General features: G+C 42.2%; 1 protein-coding gene across 5 annotated transcripts; it reads right to left on the bottom strand.

The window, feature by feature from the left end:
- Positions 1–5,616: 5,616 nt before the first annotated feature.
- LOC308316739 (LIM/homeobox protein Lhx6-like) lies at positions 5,617–18,281 on the bottom strand. 5 transcript variants are annotated; one of them, XM_080765487.1, is made up of 9 exons: positions 17,856–18,281; positions 16,990–17,151; positions 16,419–16,583; positions 16,018–16,139; positions 13,738–14,037; positions 13,371–13,471; positions 9,454–9,549; positions 8,428–8,602; positions 5,617–6,429 (listed from the first exon to the last, which is right to left on the bottom strand). In XM_080765487.1, the coding sequence occupies exons 2-9, from the start codon at positions 16,990–16,992 to the stop codon at positions 6,327–6,329; spliced, it is 1,065 nt and encodes a 354-aa protein (XP_080621613.1). In that variant the 5' UTR covers positions 16,993–17,151; positions 17,856–18,281; the 3' UTR covers positions 5,617–6,326. The 5 variants fall into 5 exon arrangements, with proteins under 5 accessions (XP_080621613.1, XP_080621614.1, XP_080621611.1 ...); XM_080765488.1 differs by lacking the exon at positions 17,856–18,281 and adding an exon at positions 17,316–17,842; XM_080765485.1 differs by lacking the exons at positions 16,990–17,151; positions 17,856–18,281 and adding an exon at positions 16,843–16,977.
- Positions 18,282–19,392: the final 1,111 nt, after the last annotated feature.

Below are 19,392 nucleotides of genomic sequence, written 5' to 3'. Positions count from 1 at the left end.
CATCAGCGCTGCAACTGGGCTGCCCCGTGATGATGACTGTAATTTTGACAAACGAGAGTGCTTGATGGTGAGTCCTCCTCTTTCTCCACCGGCTTGAGAGGTTTGGTGACGTCTGCAGCTGAAAGGCTGTCTGGCAGCGCCGTGGCACACAAGACCCCAAAGTCTGCCAGATGGTGAGAGTCTCCGTCGGTCTGTCCCCGCGCCAGTCTCACACAAGGCGGCCCCCAATATGACACTGATGCTTCCAAGATGTCAGACTAGTGAATGATTCACAGCCCCGGTCCAGCTTGTCATGAATCAAGCTGAAGTGCAATAATGTATCAAAAGCTGCTGCCATCTCCAAAAATAAACACATTTTGGGAACCCTGCTACGGAGCTGGCTGTTTATTTTTGCATAGTGCCGCAATGGCCGTGAGCCTGGGCAAAGTGAATCATTTGTTTTACCTATTTCCTTGCTTTTCATCAGTTCTTCCACGCCTGCATTCATTGTGCTACTGTAAGGGCCATAGTTTACACATCAAAGGTCTTTTTGTATATTTTTCAGAATTTATATAGCACAGTATGTATAGCAGGCCTATATGGTTCGGAGTAAGATAAATTCATTTTTAACTTTCCTCTGTTTGGAAACTAGATACTGTATAGAGTTGTGTACAGCATTTATGGTCGGGGTTAAATGGTGGGCCTGTATAATGTCCAAATTTAAACAAAACACTGTGCCTCAATGTAAATGCAGTGTGGTCAGCTCGGTCTAAATGAGCAAAATGAGAGAATTCCTCCTGTGAAACTGTTCGGTCATAGTGTTAACCGTCCATACCACTTGCTCTTTTCTATAAGACCCCAGCTATAGTTTATACTAGTTTGAAACTAAAGTGCCCCCAAATCCAGTCACCGTCCGTCTGGACATGAAATCCGTGCATGAGAGAACTTCTCCAAACTGCAAGTTCCTCCTGCCTCATCATCCCATGAAGGAAAATGCAGGGTGAATGACGACACGCGCTGAGAATATTTTAAATATGAGGTTAAAATGAGCCCCATATAACAAGTTGACAGCGAAAGAGGTCGGTGAAGGTCCTTACCCTGCAGTTTGCGGTGGGTTAGTCTACACTCTACAGTGCAGATATATATGCCTGGAAGCTAATTTCAACAACCAGGGTGTCAAACACATAGAAGGATTATGGGCAGGGCCAGTGGGTCCAGGCAGGGCCCCAGGGAACCCTGCAGCCCAGGGCCATGAGGCCCATCGACAATTTACTTAAATGTAAATATACATTCGAACACTCAAATATGTGAGCCCTTCAGCCTACAGTACAAGCCCCCTCCTAAATAGTCATCTGACTATAGAGCTGCCAAGTGTGTGTGTGTGTGTGTGTGTGTGTGTGTGTGTGTGTGTGTGTGTGTGTGTGTGTGTGTGTGTGTGTGTGTGTGTGTGTGTGTGTATATACTGTATGTTATAGCTAAATCTGTATATGATAAAATATCTACAGGTGCTTTCCTGAACCTACACATACCATACTGTACAACAATAGTGAGTTTGCACGACCACATGGGGCTATAATTGGCCCCGGGGCCCCGGTGGCCTCCCTCCTTGAGTCTAAATCCATCCCTGCAGGTCAAACGTATTATTTAACACAGGAGGGCAATCATCTATTTGTGTATAGCCCACTGGTTCTCAACGTGGGGTTTGCGGACTCTCAGGGGTCCTTGGTTTGCGTTCCAGGGGGTCCCCGGGTAACTGATTGACAGTTAGGAACCAAATTAAATGTATATGTGGTTCCAAAATTGTGGATTTTACAGCGTAGATTGTGGTCCCACCGTCAAAGTTCCAAGAGATGGAACTCGTATCAAATTGGGATCCATGAAAGGTTGAGAATCACTGGCCCGTAGCCTACTCTGACTGAATGACAGTGGATGTCGTCATTTCAACCATACTTAATGCCTATACAGTATATAATTTGTTGACCGGGATCCCCCAGGGATCTATCCTGGGTCGACTCGTTTTTATTTCTCTTTTCACCGAATCCTTGCTTATATATTTCCGTCAAAGGTTCACCAATTATATGACTGGCCCAGAATATAGGGATGCGCTAGGGTTCAAGTGCAGTGAATCAAATAACAGAAGCAGATGCAGGTTTTCCACTCGCACGAGGAAAGACACAAGCGGCAGGCAGATGAACGAGATCTGAGACCCCCCCGCCCCCACACCCCCCCGCCGGGAGCATCTTGAAATAAAGTCGAGGAGGAAGAGGAGGAGATGATGAAGATGGCATGATGGCTGTTCAGTTTTTTTGTAGATGTTGTTGACTGTTGTAAAGAAGAGGGCTCATCATCAGCGTGAATATGCAGAGAACGAGAGGGGCACTGCAGTGGATGTGTAATTCACCACTCGAAGAGCACTGTGCAATCAGGGCTCTATTCATTAGCATGGGGGGCCCCCGCTTTCATCTGCAACCACTTGAGGCTGCCAATCATCGGGGCCAGACGCATGACATTATGACAAAACTGGGCGGCTTAGAACGCTCTGAGATGCTTGAGCGTGGAGAGAGAGAGAGAGAGAAAGAGAGAGGGAGAGAGAGAGAGAGAGAGAGAGAGTGAGGGAGGGAGAGAGAGCTGCCTAAACACTGCCTCAGGGGCCACTCGTATCTTTGAGACTTTAATGATGGAGAAATATACGTTTATGGTGTTCTGTTGGCGGTCAGCCCGAAATATGTCGGCGTGATAATCATCTCTCTCAGCTCTGCATGACGGCAATATGAAGATAGCTCTTTGTTCGTGTATTTATAGCTGTCCGTCACACACGGAGGTATAACTCTCATGGTTTTAGTTCTCGGTAGCCTATACCAAAGGGCTGGGCTGCAGACTATCAGCCTATATAATGTTCTGATGCTTTTCAAACAAGTGTTCCCATTTTCCCCTATAACCACTTGAACCCCACAGAGGTGACCTGGGACCAACAGGGCTCTGTACTGTATTTGGTCCTTTCCTTTTTACCTCTACACCAGATGATCTCGTCACATAACATGTCTGATCTACATCTACACATAACATGTCTGATTCTATTTTCAACACAAATGTTCTCCCCCAGGCCAGAATAGGGATGGTAGGGTTCATGTGGTTAAGACATTGACACTGCGTTGTCTTCAGCACTTCTTCAGCACTTCACTCACACACAAGTGTACGCACGCACGCACACACACAGGCACGCACACAGGCACGCGCACACACACACACACACACACACACACACACACACACACACACACACACACACACACACACACACACACACACACACACACACACACACACACACACACACACACACACACACACCTGACCTGGCCAAGCTATAAACCTTGGCTATCTTTAATTAAATCTGAGTGTGCGGTATAAAGGGGGCATTATCTACAGTATAGTAGCTGTACTTGTTGCGTATTCCATGTGCCATCGTTGGGTCACACAGTCATGTTTCTCACTTTCCAGCTCCTTTACACTCAACTTAACTCCGAGTAAAGCGTAAAGATTGAACCAAATAAGGGTCCATTTGTACACTCTCAGAGTTACAGATGTGGCAACAATGCATGTGGCTTTCCCACCCCCAAATCCAAAAGTACTAATTTCCTACTTTTACTTGAAATTTGACTCTGTGGCTTTTGAAAATAATTCAAACCCCACTGTAATCTTTTTCCCTTCAAAAGAAGAAGAAGAAGAAGAAAATACATGGTTATCTCAACATGGAAATAATGCTGTTTTTCCTGTCCTGAAGAGGCCAGATAATCCTGCAGAGTAAAGGGGACATTTCCATCCTCCCAGAGTCAAACGAACACACAGGATTTTGCTGTGAAACACTATGACATATTTTTGATCCTACAGCAAGACTGGCCTTAATTAGTTCAGACAATGACTGTATTGCCTTTCTACCCCAAAGCTTCTTGATCACAATGGCATGATAGTTTTTGGAATAATTGCTCCCTGCTGGATTTTATATTGGTGTTGGAGGGGAAGCATTGAGTATGTGAGCGTTTAAATCTCACTGAGGACCGGTTGAGATAACAATCCATCCAGATGCTCATGAGTTGCCTGGGATATTCATCCAAATCTACTGTACTATTGGCAATTGACTATTACACATGTTGTTGCTGCCCTTAAAAAAAGTGCATTGATCTCAACAAAAGATTGACAACACTTTCTATGAAGCCCATGTCTATAATGCAATGTAAACAGACTTATTTGCATTAGAAAATACAACATCTTAATTATTGTTAAAAGCACTCCTAAATATTCTTTATAACAATAAAAATAACACAATACATTATAAATGTTTGTTATTATCATTGATATAAAGCATTGTACTTATATGAACTGAGTGCTTATAACAAATCTTACAATGTTATAAGTAGTGTAATGCATTTATACTTGACCATATACGTACATACATACCATATACATATCATTATAAAATACTTTATGGGTTGTGATTCTTTTATAAACCATTTTGGGTATTATTGACTATTATTGCTACAAACAAATTATAATGGATCATAATAATTTGCGGTAAGTATGTTTACAATGCATTATAGACATGAAACTGTTACCGTAACATTGTCTTAGCCATAATTATTCCTTGTTAGCTTGCGGGTCCTGCAGGCAATCACTGTGACAAACACATCATCGCCTTTAAAACGGCTTGTGAAAGCCAGCAAACTGCCTAATCAATACGCCTAGACTTGTGAAAACAATTAGAAGGGTTTTACTCTCACCTACACATTAATCGCTGTTCTCATCAAATCCAAAGACTTAACTAGATTATTTACCATGCATGATTATTACTCAGTGTATAAAGTTATCAGAGCCTTCTGATTGTACACCTACTGTAAGTGTACAATCAAATTAGTATACAATCACTGCTGTGTGTTCAGTAACACAGATCTCTCCAGCTATTTAGTAAACATAAATTACATTTTTATGTTGGGATACCAAACATAAAATAATCAGGAAAGAATACTCACACAGGATACAGTGAAACTGGAATTGATGGTTGCGTAAAATCGATTACTATCAAAATACAGAGCTCGAACTTTTAAACAAAATGTAAGAGTTTTTAATCCAATTGTCAAGTTTGCTGTACACCTCATTAAACTAACGCTGACATTGTACAAACCTGTACAGGTCCATTTGGTTACATTTGTACAATCTCAGAGTGTACAGGTCCATTTGGTTACATTCCTCTGAGGATACTATACATTTTAGAAGTATGCATGTATTTTGTATACATACTGTACATAGGCTATACAGCATGTAGCCTAATGTACTGTATATGCTGTAGTAGCCGTGAATGTATAATGTGGTGTCATTATCGCTTTCGATGAATGTGTACACAGCAGAATCACGAGTGTTACTTTAAGGTTGAGATCTTTACACATTTATAGTTAATGAAACATTTACAGTGTATGTGTGTCCCTCTCTCCCTCACTCACTGTCTCTCTCTCTCTCTCTCTGTACATTGGTTTGTTCTTCTGTTTGTATGATTACATTGTGAGTTTTCGGTCAAACATAATGCTGCCTGTTCCTTGGCCACTGTAATGACAAACTGATCCCACACTATTTAACCACTCGTCATAACAATTCACATACATTTTTATTCAATTGTAGGCAGTATTTAAAATGTACAATCATTGAATTATTCCATTTCAAGACATATTTTAAAAGTGCTTTTCGTGATTTTCTTTTGTTCTTCTTCTGAATAAATAAAAGGAGTTTCTCTTCTTGGACAACAATAAAACAATGTACAACCATAAAGCTGCAAATGTCCTGAACAACGACACAGAAATATAAAGAAACATGGAGGCTTAAACAGCGCTACAACGTTGTTATTATTATTAACGTTATTATTAACGTTATCATCTTTTTTTTATTTTTATATTGTAGCTCATGTTTGATGCATGAAAATACCTTGTGTGGGAAGGTGAGCAATTGAAAAAAATAAAAAATATACAAATACGAAATCCAGGTGAGGTGGAATGTTTGACGTCCGTTTAAAAGTGGGGGGGTGGGGGGGGGGGGAAAGAATGATCCTCTTTCTAGTCCTCCGACTCTCAGGTCGTGTGCCTCCCAATCACCAAAAATCTGTCGGATCTAATTAGGAATCCACAGTTTTGAAAATGACCCGCTGGCTGCAGTCCTGGGAGGAGGAGTGCACTCGCAAGACGGAGAGCGGACGTCGAATTCAACTCATCCATGATGAGAGGATGGCGAGCAGACAGCGGAGGCCACTCGAGCCTGATTTATGCTCCGTCGGCGTCGGCGTACGACGAAGTATAAATTGTGCTTCACTCGTCGGGCCAGGGGGTCAGCGGCTGATGGGCAGCTGGGGTAAGGACATAGACGGATGGGCGAGGTGGTTGGGGGCGGTCAACACCGAGAAGGGGTGACCTACGCGTGGAATAGAGAAGAGAGATTAAGTACTATGGGCTAAATGTTTTTTTCCTTTTTTTTTAGCACTGCATGCATTCACATTGTTACTTTCATATTGTTATAATGATTAGACTATAGAACAATAACCCTCCAATCTCTCCCAGACTCCCTCCCCAGTCAGAGTTCAGAGTTTTAATGAATGTGGAATGATCAGGATGTAATTTACATATTTATTTGACTACATTTTTTAGTAATAGTTTATTTTAAACCATAAATACTCTCTCTTGCACTTATGCCAGTGTGCCAGTGATCACCCTCCTTTGTGGTCCTTTCTGGTGCCTATAAGCTAAGGTATCCCTGCCCTAAACACCCAGCTATCGGTCGCGCATCATATCATATCATCTATACTTCGGTTTAACAAAACCTCAAATATAAAATATAAAATCCATGAGGCATTCAAGGTTTTAGAATTTAGTTTGATAACTTTAAAGAAAACTTGCAAGAGATTTCGTGAAATGGACACACGTCTGGAGAAGTCACCTTATGGTTCATCATGAATTTAGCAGTTAAACCTTTTTTCCATAATGTATGAAATGCTATTAGAACAAATTCAACTGTCACGAACATGATGAGACATTTATAATACGATCACTTTGTTGGGTTTCAACTGGTACGATCTATTCTAGACAATGACATTACATCCTCTTGGTTAACCCATTTGTAACTCTCAGAGGTAAATTAACTCTTATTTTAAGAAATAAAATGTTATTTTAACCAATCTGTAAGGTAGTAGTGTAACTATATGTTAATACCATTTACAGTAACTAGCACATCTGCAGTGGTCCATTGAGACATGTAAACCCTGGTGCCGGGTAGGAGACCCGGTTGACAGGTAGTTTGCCTGAAGTTCATACAGTGCATACATCTCCGCTAGACAGGCCATTCTGTAGTGGTACAAATTAAATCTCCAGGTTCAAATCCCACGGGGATTCCAGGAAAGGAACTTTTCTCCTATATGTCGAGCTTTGTGTGTCTGTGTGTACCCCATAGCGATGATTTGATTGGCTGAGGACTTAAATAGTGAACGCCAAAAGTGATTGGCCGGAATGTGAATGTGATATTCTTTTTAAATATATTTTGGATACATTATACCACAAGTGTAGAATCAAGAATTATGTTTGATTCCATGCCCACAAACCTAATAAGGCCTTCTGGTAATCAGAAGGTCGGCAGTTAATTGTCCCCCTGGTCTGCCCTGTCTATATGTTTTGAAGTGTCACTGAGCGATATGCTTAACCTTAACCTAAACGCTCCCCTGGGTGGCAAATTAATCGCACCCACTGCTCCTAATAGTTAGGATGGGTAAAATGCTGCAGAATTAGTTGAAATGTTGAAATTTACAGTCAGTAAAGGGGACAAACGTATTATAAATATTAACCACTTAAGCCCTATAGGTTCTTGTGTGATGGTATCTCATTGTGACACGCCTTGAGCTCGTAGATAGCTATTGTAGAGAGTCACTATTTCTGAAAATTTCTGAAATTGTATTTATATTTTAGAAATTATTTGATATTTGTCAGGTGAAACCTGACTAACAACTGCTCATAAAACGTAAGCAATCTAGTTTTTGTATCATTTTGAACATTTTAGAACATTCTTTTAGACCTTTTTACAAATGTTCTGAATTTCTTATTATTATTTTTTTTTTATTCAAAGCATCTGTGTGTCATTTTAGATTTCAGTGTTGGCTATTTAAAAATAGCAGGGCATGCAAGCTTGTACATCTGCTATTTTTGAACATTTTAGATGGTGTGGTAACTGGTAACCCCCTGGCTGACTGCCGCGACGGACAGATTCCCGGAAACGCTCTCCTCCGCGGCAGTCAGCCGCGGAGGAGGAGCTTCTTTTCCATCCACCAGCTGTCTAAAAACTCGGAAATGGCGTAAAAGACAGCTTCTTCTGTCCGCGGCTGTCCGCTAAGGTGTGCCCAGGGGGTAAGTGGTAAAAGAGACTCACTGTCTATGTATCCGTGCAGGGACAGCAGGTGAGGCCTGTCTGGGCTGCTGAACGGTGAGTAGTGAAGGTCCTCTGGCAGCGAAGGCGGCATGCGAGAGTGTGGCGCCCCCTGTGGGTAACTGTGAGGCTGCGGGGGGTGCTTTTTGTGCCGTGCTCGGCAATTCTGAAACCACACCTATGGGGGGGGGGAAATGTTGTAGTAGAGTAAGTAGACTGTAAAGACTTCAGTGTTAATTTAACTCTGAGAGCATAAATTGACAATACATGGCCCGGGCCGGCCTATAGCAGTCCGGGCACTATCTAGGCTGGTATAATCAGTGTTGATTTCGTCGACTAATATGACGAGAAATGTTCGTCGACTACCTTTTTTTCACTGATGAAAACTAAATGGAAACCATAAGCTATGATGACTAAAACTGAGACTAAATATATTTTCAATTTCGTCAACAAATAAAAACTAGACTATGTTAGGAAGGGACTAGTGGACAAGAGATCCAGTATAAGTAAAAGTCATTTTACACGTGCGAGCTTGTAGATTGGCTATTTTCAGCAAGTGTAAATTCAGCCATTACAACGGCCTCAAGGCCCGCCAAAATAAATTTTAGTCGACTAAATCAACTGTAGATTTTGTCGACTAAAATCGTATGATATTTTTGTCGACTAAAACTAGACTAACACTAAAACATTCCACGTGACTAGAATGTGACTAAAACTAAATGAAAACAATTAAAAGACAATGAAGCCCCCAACAATATCTTAATAAATTGACAATACATAGAGTATGAAAATGAGTTGTGTACCAGGGGTCTCCCTGTCTCTCTAGTTGTTTAGTAATCGAGTTACCAGTTTTATCCAATTGGGTAATTGGGTATTGGAAAAAAGTATATGCAATTTATGTATCCGCTTACTAACTAGTGACTAACCCTATAATCCCTAACCTCTTAAATAACAACAGAAGATAAAGCATTGCTTAATTCTACAATATCTTTTTGCGACATTCCATATGGTGATGTTTGTTTTGCATACTTGTATGACCCGTCTGCTTAGACCTGTCATTTCTGCCAGCTTCTGTAAGGTCTGGGCGTCGGGGTTGTTGTCCTGGGAAAACTGTCCCTGCATCACCTGCAGGGTGACACACCATACAGGAACCACCATCAGGGTGACACACCATACAGGAACCACCATCAGGGTGACACACCATACAGGAACCACCATCAGGGTGACACACCATACAGGAACCACCATCAGGGTGACACACCATACAGGAACCACCATCAGGGTGACACACCATACAGGAACCACCATCAGAGACACACCATACAGGAACCACCATCAGAGACACACCATACAGGAACCACCATCAGGGTGACACACCATACAGGAACCACCATCAGAGACACACCATACAGGAACCACCATCAGAGACACACCATACAGGAACCACCATCAGGGTGACACACCATACAGGAACCACCATCAGAGACACACCATACAGGAACCACCATCAGAGACACACCATACAGGAACCACCATCAGGGTGACACACCATACAGACCACCATCAGGGTGACACACCATACAGGAACCACCATCAGGGTGACACACCATACAGGAACCACCATCAGAGTGACACACCATACAGGAACCACCATCAGGGTGACACACCATACAGGAACCACCATCAGGGTGACACACCATACAGGAAACACCATCAGAGACACACCATACAGGAACCACCATCAGGGTGACACACCATACAGGAACCAGTGACCACCATCAGGGTGACACACCATACAGGAACCACCATCAGGGTGACACACCATACAGGAACCACCATCAGAGACACACCATACAGGAACCACCATCAGGGTGACACACCATACAGGAACCACCATCAGAGACACACCATACAGACCACCATCAGGGTGACACACCATACAGGAAACACCATCAGGGTGACACACCATACAGACCACCATCAGGGTGACACCATACAGGAACCACCATCAGGGTGACACACCATACAGGAACCACCATCAGAGACACACCATACAGGAACCACCATCAGGGTGACACACCATACAGACCACCATCAGGGTGACACCATACAGGAACCACCATCACGGTGACACCATACAGGAACCACCATCAGCGTGACACCATACAGGAACCACCATCACGGTGACATGCACCATACAGGAACCACCATCACGGTGACACCATACAGGAACCACCATCAGGGTGACACCATACAGGAACCACCATCAGGGTGACACCATACAGGAACCACCATCAGGGTGACACCATACAGGAACCACCATCAGGGTGACACCATACAGGCAACCATACAGGCAACCACCATCAGTGACACAACCCAGGATAGTCCCCCCCCCCCAAAAAAAACACATGTTGAATCAAACCCCAGCCCCAAAACATGTACAGTACACTGCATGCAAACATATACACATGCAAACGCACGCACGCACGCACGCACGGTACTCCCAAACGCACTCGCACACTTTTCTGGATCAGGACCCACTTGGAAATCTCAAAAGTGTCCCCGGCCCACCTATCTGACCCCTTAACAACGGCAGCCGAATGGCAGAGTGGGGGCCCACTTACAATATCCTCACGGCCCACGCAGTGGGCTCGGCCCAATCATAACATAGAAGCAACCATCATTATTTAACACCATTAAAGTACCATCACGGCCATGATACTAGAGGGAGCGACAACGATCTGGTACACCCATTTATAGAACAAATGATGGGAACTGCGGGACTACTCTGCCACCAACATCACTGGCTTCTTTCAAAACAGGCCTGAGAATCCATCTATCAGGAGACCACAGGGGGAGGTAATGTTCCCATAGAAAAGGAGGTGACATTCATGCACTGCAGACATTTTCTCCTTTGAGGCTATAGAGACTAATAGTGTTTTGAATTTGATGAAATGTATTATTTTTTGATGAATTGAAAACATATAGGACCACAAGTCCCTGGGACTTTTTTGTGCTATCCTTTTTAGCCTAAATGTTTACATTTCTGATTAATAAAGTATTCAATCAATCAATCAATGTTATGGAAATGTCTATTTACTGAAATCAGACATACAGGTTAAAGTGACAAGAAGAGGCTAGATGATATTGCTCAATTATTTTCACTTTACATTCTTGAAGGATATAATTAACATAATAATATTTTCAATATCTCTGATATTGAATCTTTCAAATTTAAGCAGCACACTTGAGGTCATGAAATCAGATTTGACCAGAGCCAATATCTCACGGCAACAATATAGCATGTTTCATTTTTGTATTATTATTTTTATTTAGAGTATACCCTTGGCCTTGGCCGTGGCTCAGCGGTCCAGGCACCTTGGCTGGTATAATCCAGTCTGGCAGTGTGCCGCGTGTTCGACTCCTGATCCCCACAGCCTTCACTGCATGTCACCCCCCCATTTCCTGTCAGCCTATACTGTCTATCCCTCCATAAAAAAATAAAAATAAAGGCGAAAGCCACAAAAAAACATTACAAAAAGGAGTAGCCATTTAGTCGTTATGCCAATTGATTCCTCCTCACACACATATCAGTGTTGTCACTGCTGTTGTATCTGGCTGGCCATTATGGCATTAAGGCCCGCCAAAATACATTTTAGTCGTCTAAATCACCTGTAGATTTAGTCGACAGAAATTGTATGATATTTAGTCGACTAAAACTAGACTAAACACTAAAACATTGTGTGACTAAAATGTGACTATTCAAGAGACTATGACTAAAACTAAAATAGACATTTACTGACAAAAACAACGGCACGGCGCCCGCAACACTCCCCGCTGACAAGTGGAGTGCATATAGGAGTACATAATGACAATTATCACGCTCCCTGCCCGGCTTCCCGAAAAAGCCCATTGCACCACCGTGGATTCTAAACCTGCATGGGCATGCAGGGACAGCACCACTGCGCCACCGGAGCATAAGCATGTTTCATTATCAGTTTTCATGATTGGGTGGATTGGATCCACCCAAAAGGGTCAAGGTTTATTCCGTTCTCGTTCTAACACATCTGGCCGTGCAGGAGACCCTGGTGAGTTGGACATTTATACATTTACGTGAGTTGGCGTTTACATTTTGTGTCTTTGTTTTAAATTCACTGCCAGACTTCTCACTTTGATGTTTCACAAAGGAAAGTATAACTTTAAATGATTTGACACTTCCTGATCCTCATGTGTCTGTGTTCGCGAGTGCAGCATCAACCGTTGATCGCCCCATTTGGGGACTTTTTTAGATGCAAGCTGCATGCAGGTCATCAGCTTTAGCATATAGTCACAGAAAATGGAGGCTGGTTGTTCAGTCAGTTGGCACACAGGCCACATGATCCAATTGTTGAGCGCCTGTCTTGTCTCTCCATCTCTTCTCACTCTCGCCCCTTAGTTTCCTGTCTCTCTCTCTCTATACGTTGATTTATCCAAAATAAAGCATAGCATGCTAAAAATATATAGAACAAGATCACTGTTCAAATCAATAGATTTCACAAAGTCGATATATGTGTCTGACAGCTGGTGGTCAAATAGGTTAGACTAGAGGTATAAAGGTAAAAAAATAGAATAGAAGCACATGCACGCAATCGCACGCACACACACACACACACACACACACACACACACACACACACACACACACACACACACACACACACACACACACACACACACACACACACACACACACACACACACACACACACACACACACACACACACACACACACACACACACACACACACACACACACACACACACACACACACACACACACACACACACACACACACACACACACACACACACACACACACACACACACACACACACACACACACACACACACACACACACACACACACACACACACACACACACACACGCGCACACGCCCGCTCACCTGTAGTTGCTCTGCAGTGAATGATGTGCGTGCTCTCTTGGCTGGTTTGGGCTGACAGTCTTGATCTGACGGCAACGCCCCCTCTAAAGTCAGCCCTGTACCTGAAGAGCACAGCAGCACAAGAAGAACATCCTCTATATGAATATGAATATGAACCTGAAGAGCCCAGCAGCACAAGAAGCACAGCATATATGAATATGAATGCAAAGCAATGTACAATAGTTTAAGTAACCCATACTGTGTGATGTCACAACCTAACCTAACCTCACACAACACAACACAACAAAACACAACGCAACATGCAACATGCAATATGCAACACGCAACACAACACAACGCATGCATGCGTACATGACAACGTGCCTACCGGTATATATCCTTTACTGTGTGTATACAATTAACACAATCAACACAAAAAGGGGTGAGAAAACGGGGTGATGTTGCACCATTCTCTGCCGCCCTGCGCAGGTTGTCCAACATGATGTCATAGTGGCTACGGCAGAGCACCCTGCCCTCCACCAGCCCAAACTCCTCGCCCGTGGACAGCTGCCTCTTGCAGGAGAAGCAGGCGAAGCACGCCAGGTGGTAGACGCTGCCGCGCGCCCGCCGCACCCAGTCGCTGGCATACACCTGGCGGCCACACTGGGCACACTTGGTGCCGAACCTACTGTGAGAGAACAGAAACGCACGCAGGGGAATACAGTCAAGGTTGTGTTGGAACGCTGTCACTATATGACCTCTAGCTGGTTGACATTACTTTGTTTGTTTACTTTGACGGGACAAAGCATATTGATGGACATTGCAGATAAATGCAAAGTACCGGTATTTAGCAAAGATGCTATAATTTTCGCACACAACATAAAAATGAAAACATTGCGTGATCGCATGATTGACTAAAAAGGATTTTGGATAAAAAAAATTAACTTGTCGTACGATAAATAGCAAAAATAGCTGATCTAAAAGTGCAAATCAACGTTGTGTCACGTTATGAGCTTGCAGAGCTGCAGCTTCATAATAATTTATCATTATTATAATTATAATTGTGCCTGTGACATGACTTTAGAGACGTCAAGTTGACAGTGGTTACTCGATCATGCTGATGACATTACATTACTTTGACATTACACTGAGCAGCACTTTGACATTACACTGGGCAGCACTTTGACATTATACACTGGGCAGCATTTTGATATTATACACTGCAGGGCAGCAGCTGCACTTTGACATTACACTGGGCAGCATTTTGCACCCAAAATGAAAGGCCTCTCCCTTGGGAGCATCTTCTGAGATGCATGCCACTAAAAGGCATTAGTATATCAGAGACATGTAGCACAGGTCAGTGGACAAGATCATATTTTTGGTAATTTAGAAGAATCATCCTTGCTTCATTATAGTTATAATCCTTGTGTATATAGGCATGCCATATATAATGTGGCCCTGTCTTTTCACTGTTTATTTCAATATTAAATACCAATTTGGGCAAACTTATAAAACGATTCATGAAATTATAAATATCATGTATATTTTTCTCTGTCCATTTCATTTTATATAGGCTATTGGCTATAATAGCCAATATACAACCATCAGAATTAATTTAGTTTGTGTCCATTTGGTTACATTTGTAGTCCAGACCACAGTTATATTAACAAATGCAAACGGGATATGGTTAGACTGTGTGGCGACGCAAGATGAACGAGTCAACGACATAAAAAATATATGCGTGCAGACTGTGCGGGGCGGCGGGACTCGGGAGTATATGACGAAACACTTCAAAGAAATACTCAAACGAAAGAGTGTAAGACATGAGAATATTGTGATGCCATTTTAATAAATTTAAATTTGCATTGAGTAAATTTAGATAATTATCAAATAAAAAACACGTCAGATATACAGGCCTATAGTTTTTGGTTTGGAATGTCTTTGCAAATAAAGACAGGATTATCCAACAAAAATAATTGGGAGGCCAATGCTAACAAAGTTTAAGAAAAGGTATAATGTTTTTTTTAATGGGCAATTAAATAAAATATGGGCCATCAAATTCCGTGAGCCTTGTCTTGTCCTGTCTTGTCTTGTCTTGTCGTACGTTTGTCTTGTTTTTGTTTCAAAACTTGATTGATTCAGGTTATGTGGTTTGTATTAGTGTCGCTTCCATGTTAGCATAGGACTATGTAACTTTTTATTTTATTTTATGCTACCACAATATTTTGTGTATGGACTCACAATATTTTGTTCTTTTATATGTTTCATATGGGTGTGTCACATGTCTTTTGATTTACTGTATACCCTGAATCTTGAATAAACAAAAAAGTGGAGAAAAAAAAAATCCGTGAGCCATCGTGACTAAATTAGCATAACAAAAAGGTACCATCTTTAATAGCCTATATACTCGATTTATTATATTTTCACTATTTTGACATACAGGCCCATATCCTAGTATAGGCCTATACCGAATTCAAAATGACCGTATATTGAATTATATACATTTTAAAAACAAAGTCTTCAATAGCCAAGTTTAAAAAACATTGTAAAAAGTAGAGGCAATTAGGCTATATATAGGCTAACAATAAATATTATTCGCAGATCAAAGTAGAATAAAATGACTAATCCTGCATGATAAAAAAAACTATAAAATAAAAACATAACTTACCTGAAATAATCCAGTTTGCAGAATATTTCTTTGTTTTTGATGTAGCAGGTGTTGTGCTGCCGCAGTGACGCCCTGCACACGGAACACTCCAGACAGCTCGCGTGCCAGTTCAAATTGTTTACCTGGAGGTCACACTTGTATAACTTAGAGCCTATACATATGCATTTACGGGCCAGCCAGTTGGAACAAAATTACTATTTAATTAATAATGATTACTATAGTCATGATTACCATGGCCGCCTAATGCCGTCATTATAGGCAATTTGACAATTAGAAGGAAACACCCTGCAGGCTCGCATATAAGGCCTATAAACCCTCGGCAACTCGGAGAATGGAACCAAATATAGACTCTCGGAATTTTGAATTGGACACTTGTTTTAAGTGCATATTAAAGCTCTCACCTTCAGTATGTATCGGTCATGGATGTCCATGCCACAACTGGCGCACTGGTTCGTGCCGGAGGGCCGCGCGCTGCTGCCGGGAGACTGGGCCGACGGAGAGGGACACATGCACGGGACCTCCGCCGGACTGGACGCACTCTGCTCCTTCTTCACCTCCGCTTTAGACTGGTTTAGAACAAACGGGATTGTTTTTTCTCTATACACGTAAGTGCAGACATTTAATGTCAATTTATTTAGATATTATATATATATTTTTTTTACGTTTCTCTTTTTTATATGGAAGGATAGGCACTGAAAACATCCTGATTGTGGGCCATAAATGCAAATAGTAGGCCTATATATATGGCTATATGCAAAATGTAACAACAATATATTCCTCTTGCATGTGGAAAGAGCCTTCTACAATAAAACCCCAAAGCATCACATGCAGCAGCGGCCGTGCCAAACTTTCCCAAGTCCAAAAATGGCACAAAAATGTTCTTTTTTTCATAGCCAAGTATTTATAACGGAAAACAGAGAAATATAACAAGGTCACAGAACCAAGTCCTCCAGATGTTGTTTCTGGACTCACCATTTTCGAGTCTCGAAGACTGCAAGCCTATTTGGAGAGAAGGTGGAGCCGGTCCCTGCTCGGAGCATTACGCACCATCATCATCATCCCTACATTCTATCTGGCAGCTCCAAAAACCCGCTCCAAAAACAGCCAGCAGCGCAGTTTCTCCCGTATTTAAACCTTGGGCAAACAAAAAGATTTAACGTTGATGCAATTTTAAATAATACTATGATCGATCTTTATATCCTCTTGTTGTGCGCCATGATGCATGCAGGCTTATACGTGCACACCCCCCCCCCCTGCACTGCAATGCAATCAAACGCAGTGAAAGGACCCGACTATACCTGCAATTAGTGATGGCTTGAAACGGTGCAGAATGAGAGGCAACAGCCATGCATAAGTGTCAATTTCAACTGTCAGTCAAACGGCGGCACCGAGCCACCAACAAGAAAAAAAGAAAGGAAAAAAAGACACGCCACATCCTTAATTTCAATAGCCGTATAATCGAAAATCGATCATCTCCAAAGTGAAGAGGCTCAATCGAGGTGTCGACTCTGTCTATTCACAGAGAGACAATGTGCACAAGTTGCAGCTGATCTTGAAGCATAAAGGGAGCCTGATTGTGTCGCTTATGATCAGGCCATTTTAAGCACTTGAGGCTCGCTCGGTGATTACAGCTGTATTCACGCGCTGCCAAAAGCTGCGTTTTTCGGGGGGGGTGGAATGCACAATGCGTGTTGGTGCCCTTCATTTGAACTAAATTAAACAGCCAATGTGGGATGATGTTAATTATTGTCTCTCTAATATACAAACATTGGAAACAAAAGGACCGCATCGCCAAGACTTTTATACGGGTCGTCCTTTAACGCGACGGGCGAATTTACCTTCTTAACGAAAACACCGTCCAGTAAAACTTTCCCCTGTGCTGAATGTTCATTTTTCTTCCAGAACATCACCGCGGCAAAAGACGTTTACCAAAACAATCTCTATAGAGGCCCCAATAAATTGTCACGGCAGAGGGGGGTTATTCCGTTCAGAGAACGGTCCACCGTCCACCTTCATTCGGCTCTTTAAAGTCCAGTTTCATTCTTGAGAATATCGTAGTAATCGGGTCTGAAGTGTGCTGGGAGCAGGGCCACATTCACCGGAGTCCTTCCAAAAACATGGATGCCTGTCTTGTCTGTCTGTCTGTCTATCCGTATGTCTATTGTCTATAGATAATCTACCTATCTGTCTCTCTGCAATGACAAGCGCACACTGCAGCTCTCTCTCCCTAACTCTCTCCCTCTCTCCCTCCGCCTTAGATGAAAGTTTACACCCCATTCCCTTACAGAGGACGCGAGGCACGGAGGCAGCCCTGTAGCCTACATTGTGCACAACACAAGCTCTTTCCCCCGAATGGCGTTACTTTATGAAAACAGATCGTTATTTTGCAAGCAACTCCTTCAATGAATGAACAAAATGATTAGGTAAGGTGCTGCTGAGTGGAACTGTATGAATATAGTCTTGACGACGTCCTTTTTTTAAAGCATGTTTAAATAAATTCTTGTTCCAAACTTTTGCCCACGTTGAACCTTAGGCCTACAAATAGCCTTCCTTTTTTATAATATTTTATCTGCTTTTTCCATTTTAAAATACAAGACATACATGACGACAAACAGAGGAAATAAAACAAGAGACAATACAACCCCCCCCCCCCCCAAAAAACCCCAAATAGCCTTCCTATAATGATGACGAATTTTAACCTGCATGATTACCACCCTCCTCTGTTATAAATTAATGCAAGTAAAGGTTTCCATGAAATCAATGACACTTTGATTATATATATATATATATATATTTTTTTAAAGCATTTGGTTTCTAATCGCAGAATTGCATTTTTCTAGTCTCCTGTATGACATGAATTGTCTAGTACTTTGAGAAATATTCGGGTCACTATTGGTCATGATGCGAGTGCGCATGTATCACTTGAAAGAGCATCATTTGGTTACAAGACAGTAGGTCGTTATAGCCATGGATGCTGCTGCAACTCCAAGAGTTGGCTCAAAACGTCAAGTGATTGTTTTAGGGAAGTTTAATAATTAATGCACAGCATAGGCCTATAGATTTATAAAATATGAAATTTTACATGGAGAATTCATTTCGTAAATGATATCCTCTGCATTTATTTTATTCTTTTATTGTGTGAGATATACTACCTGCAATGTATCTAATGTAAAAGGAAAACTCCTATAAATCTCTTGCAACGTGGAAAGCGTCATAAACTGACAGTTGAAACAATGGCTGCAGCTGAGGATGCATGTGTCACCTTCAGTATCCTGTCCTGCTCGGTGGACGTGTGAATGTCAAGCATACTGGCGCAGCAATATGCTACTGTCAGACCTCGCCTTTGCTCCCCTGCCCTTCCTCACAGGTATAGGC

This window comes from Protomyctophum bolini, assembly GCF_963924005.1.
Source record: "Protomyctophum bolini genome assembly, chromosome: 6".
NCBI lineage: Eukaryota > Metazoa > Chordata > Actinopteri > Myctophiformes > Myctophidae > Protomyctophum > Protomyctophum bolini.
Note: the sequence above shows the minus strand (reverse complement) of the source record. Positions and strands in the feature narration are given on the sequence as shown.

Coding starts and splice junctions, on each gene's coding strand:
- LOC308316739 (XM_080765485.1), bottom strand. CDS start 16,908: ATGAAAAAAAGAACATTTTTGTGCCATTTTTGGACTTGGGAAAGTTTG. Junction 14,038..16,017: donor TGCAAACTGGATTATTTCAG/GTAAGTTATGTT, acceptor GTTCTCTCACAG/TAGGTTCGGCACCAAGTGTG. Junction 8,603..9,453: donor TAAGCAGACGGGTCATACAA/GTATGCAAAACA, acceptor CCCCCCCCATAG/GTGTGGTTTCAGAATTGCCG.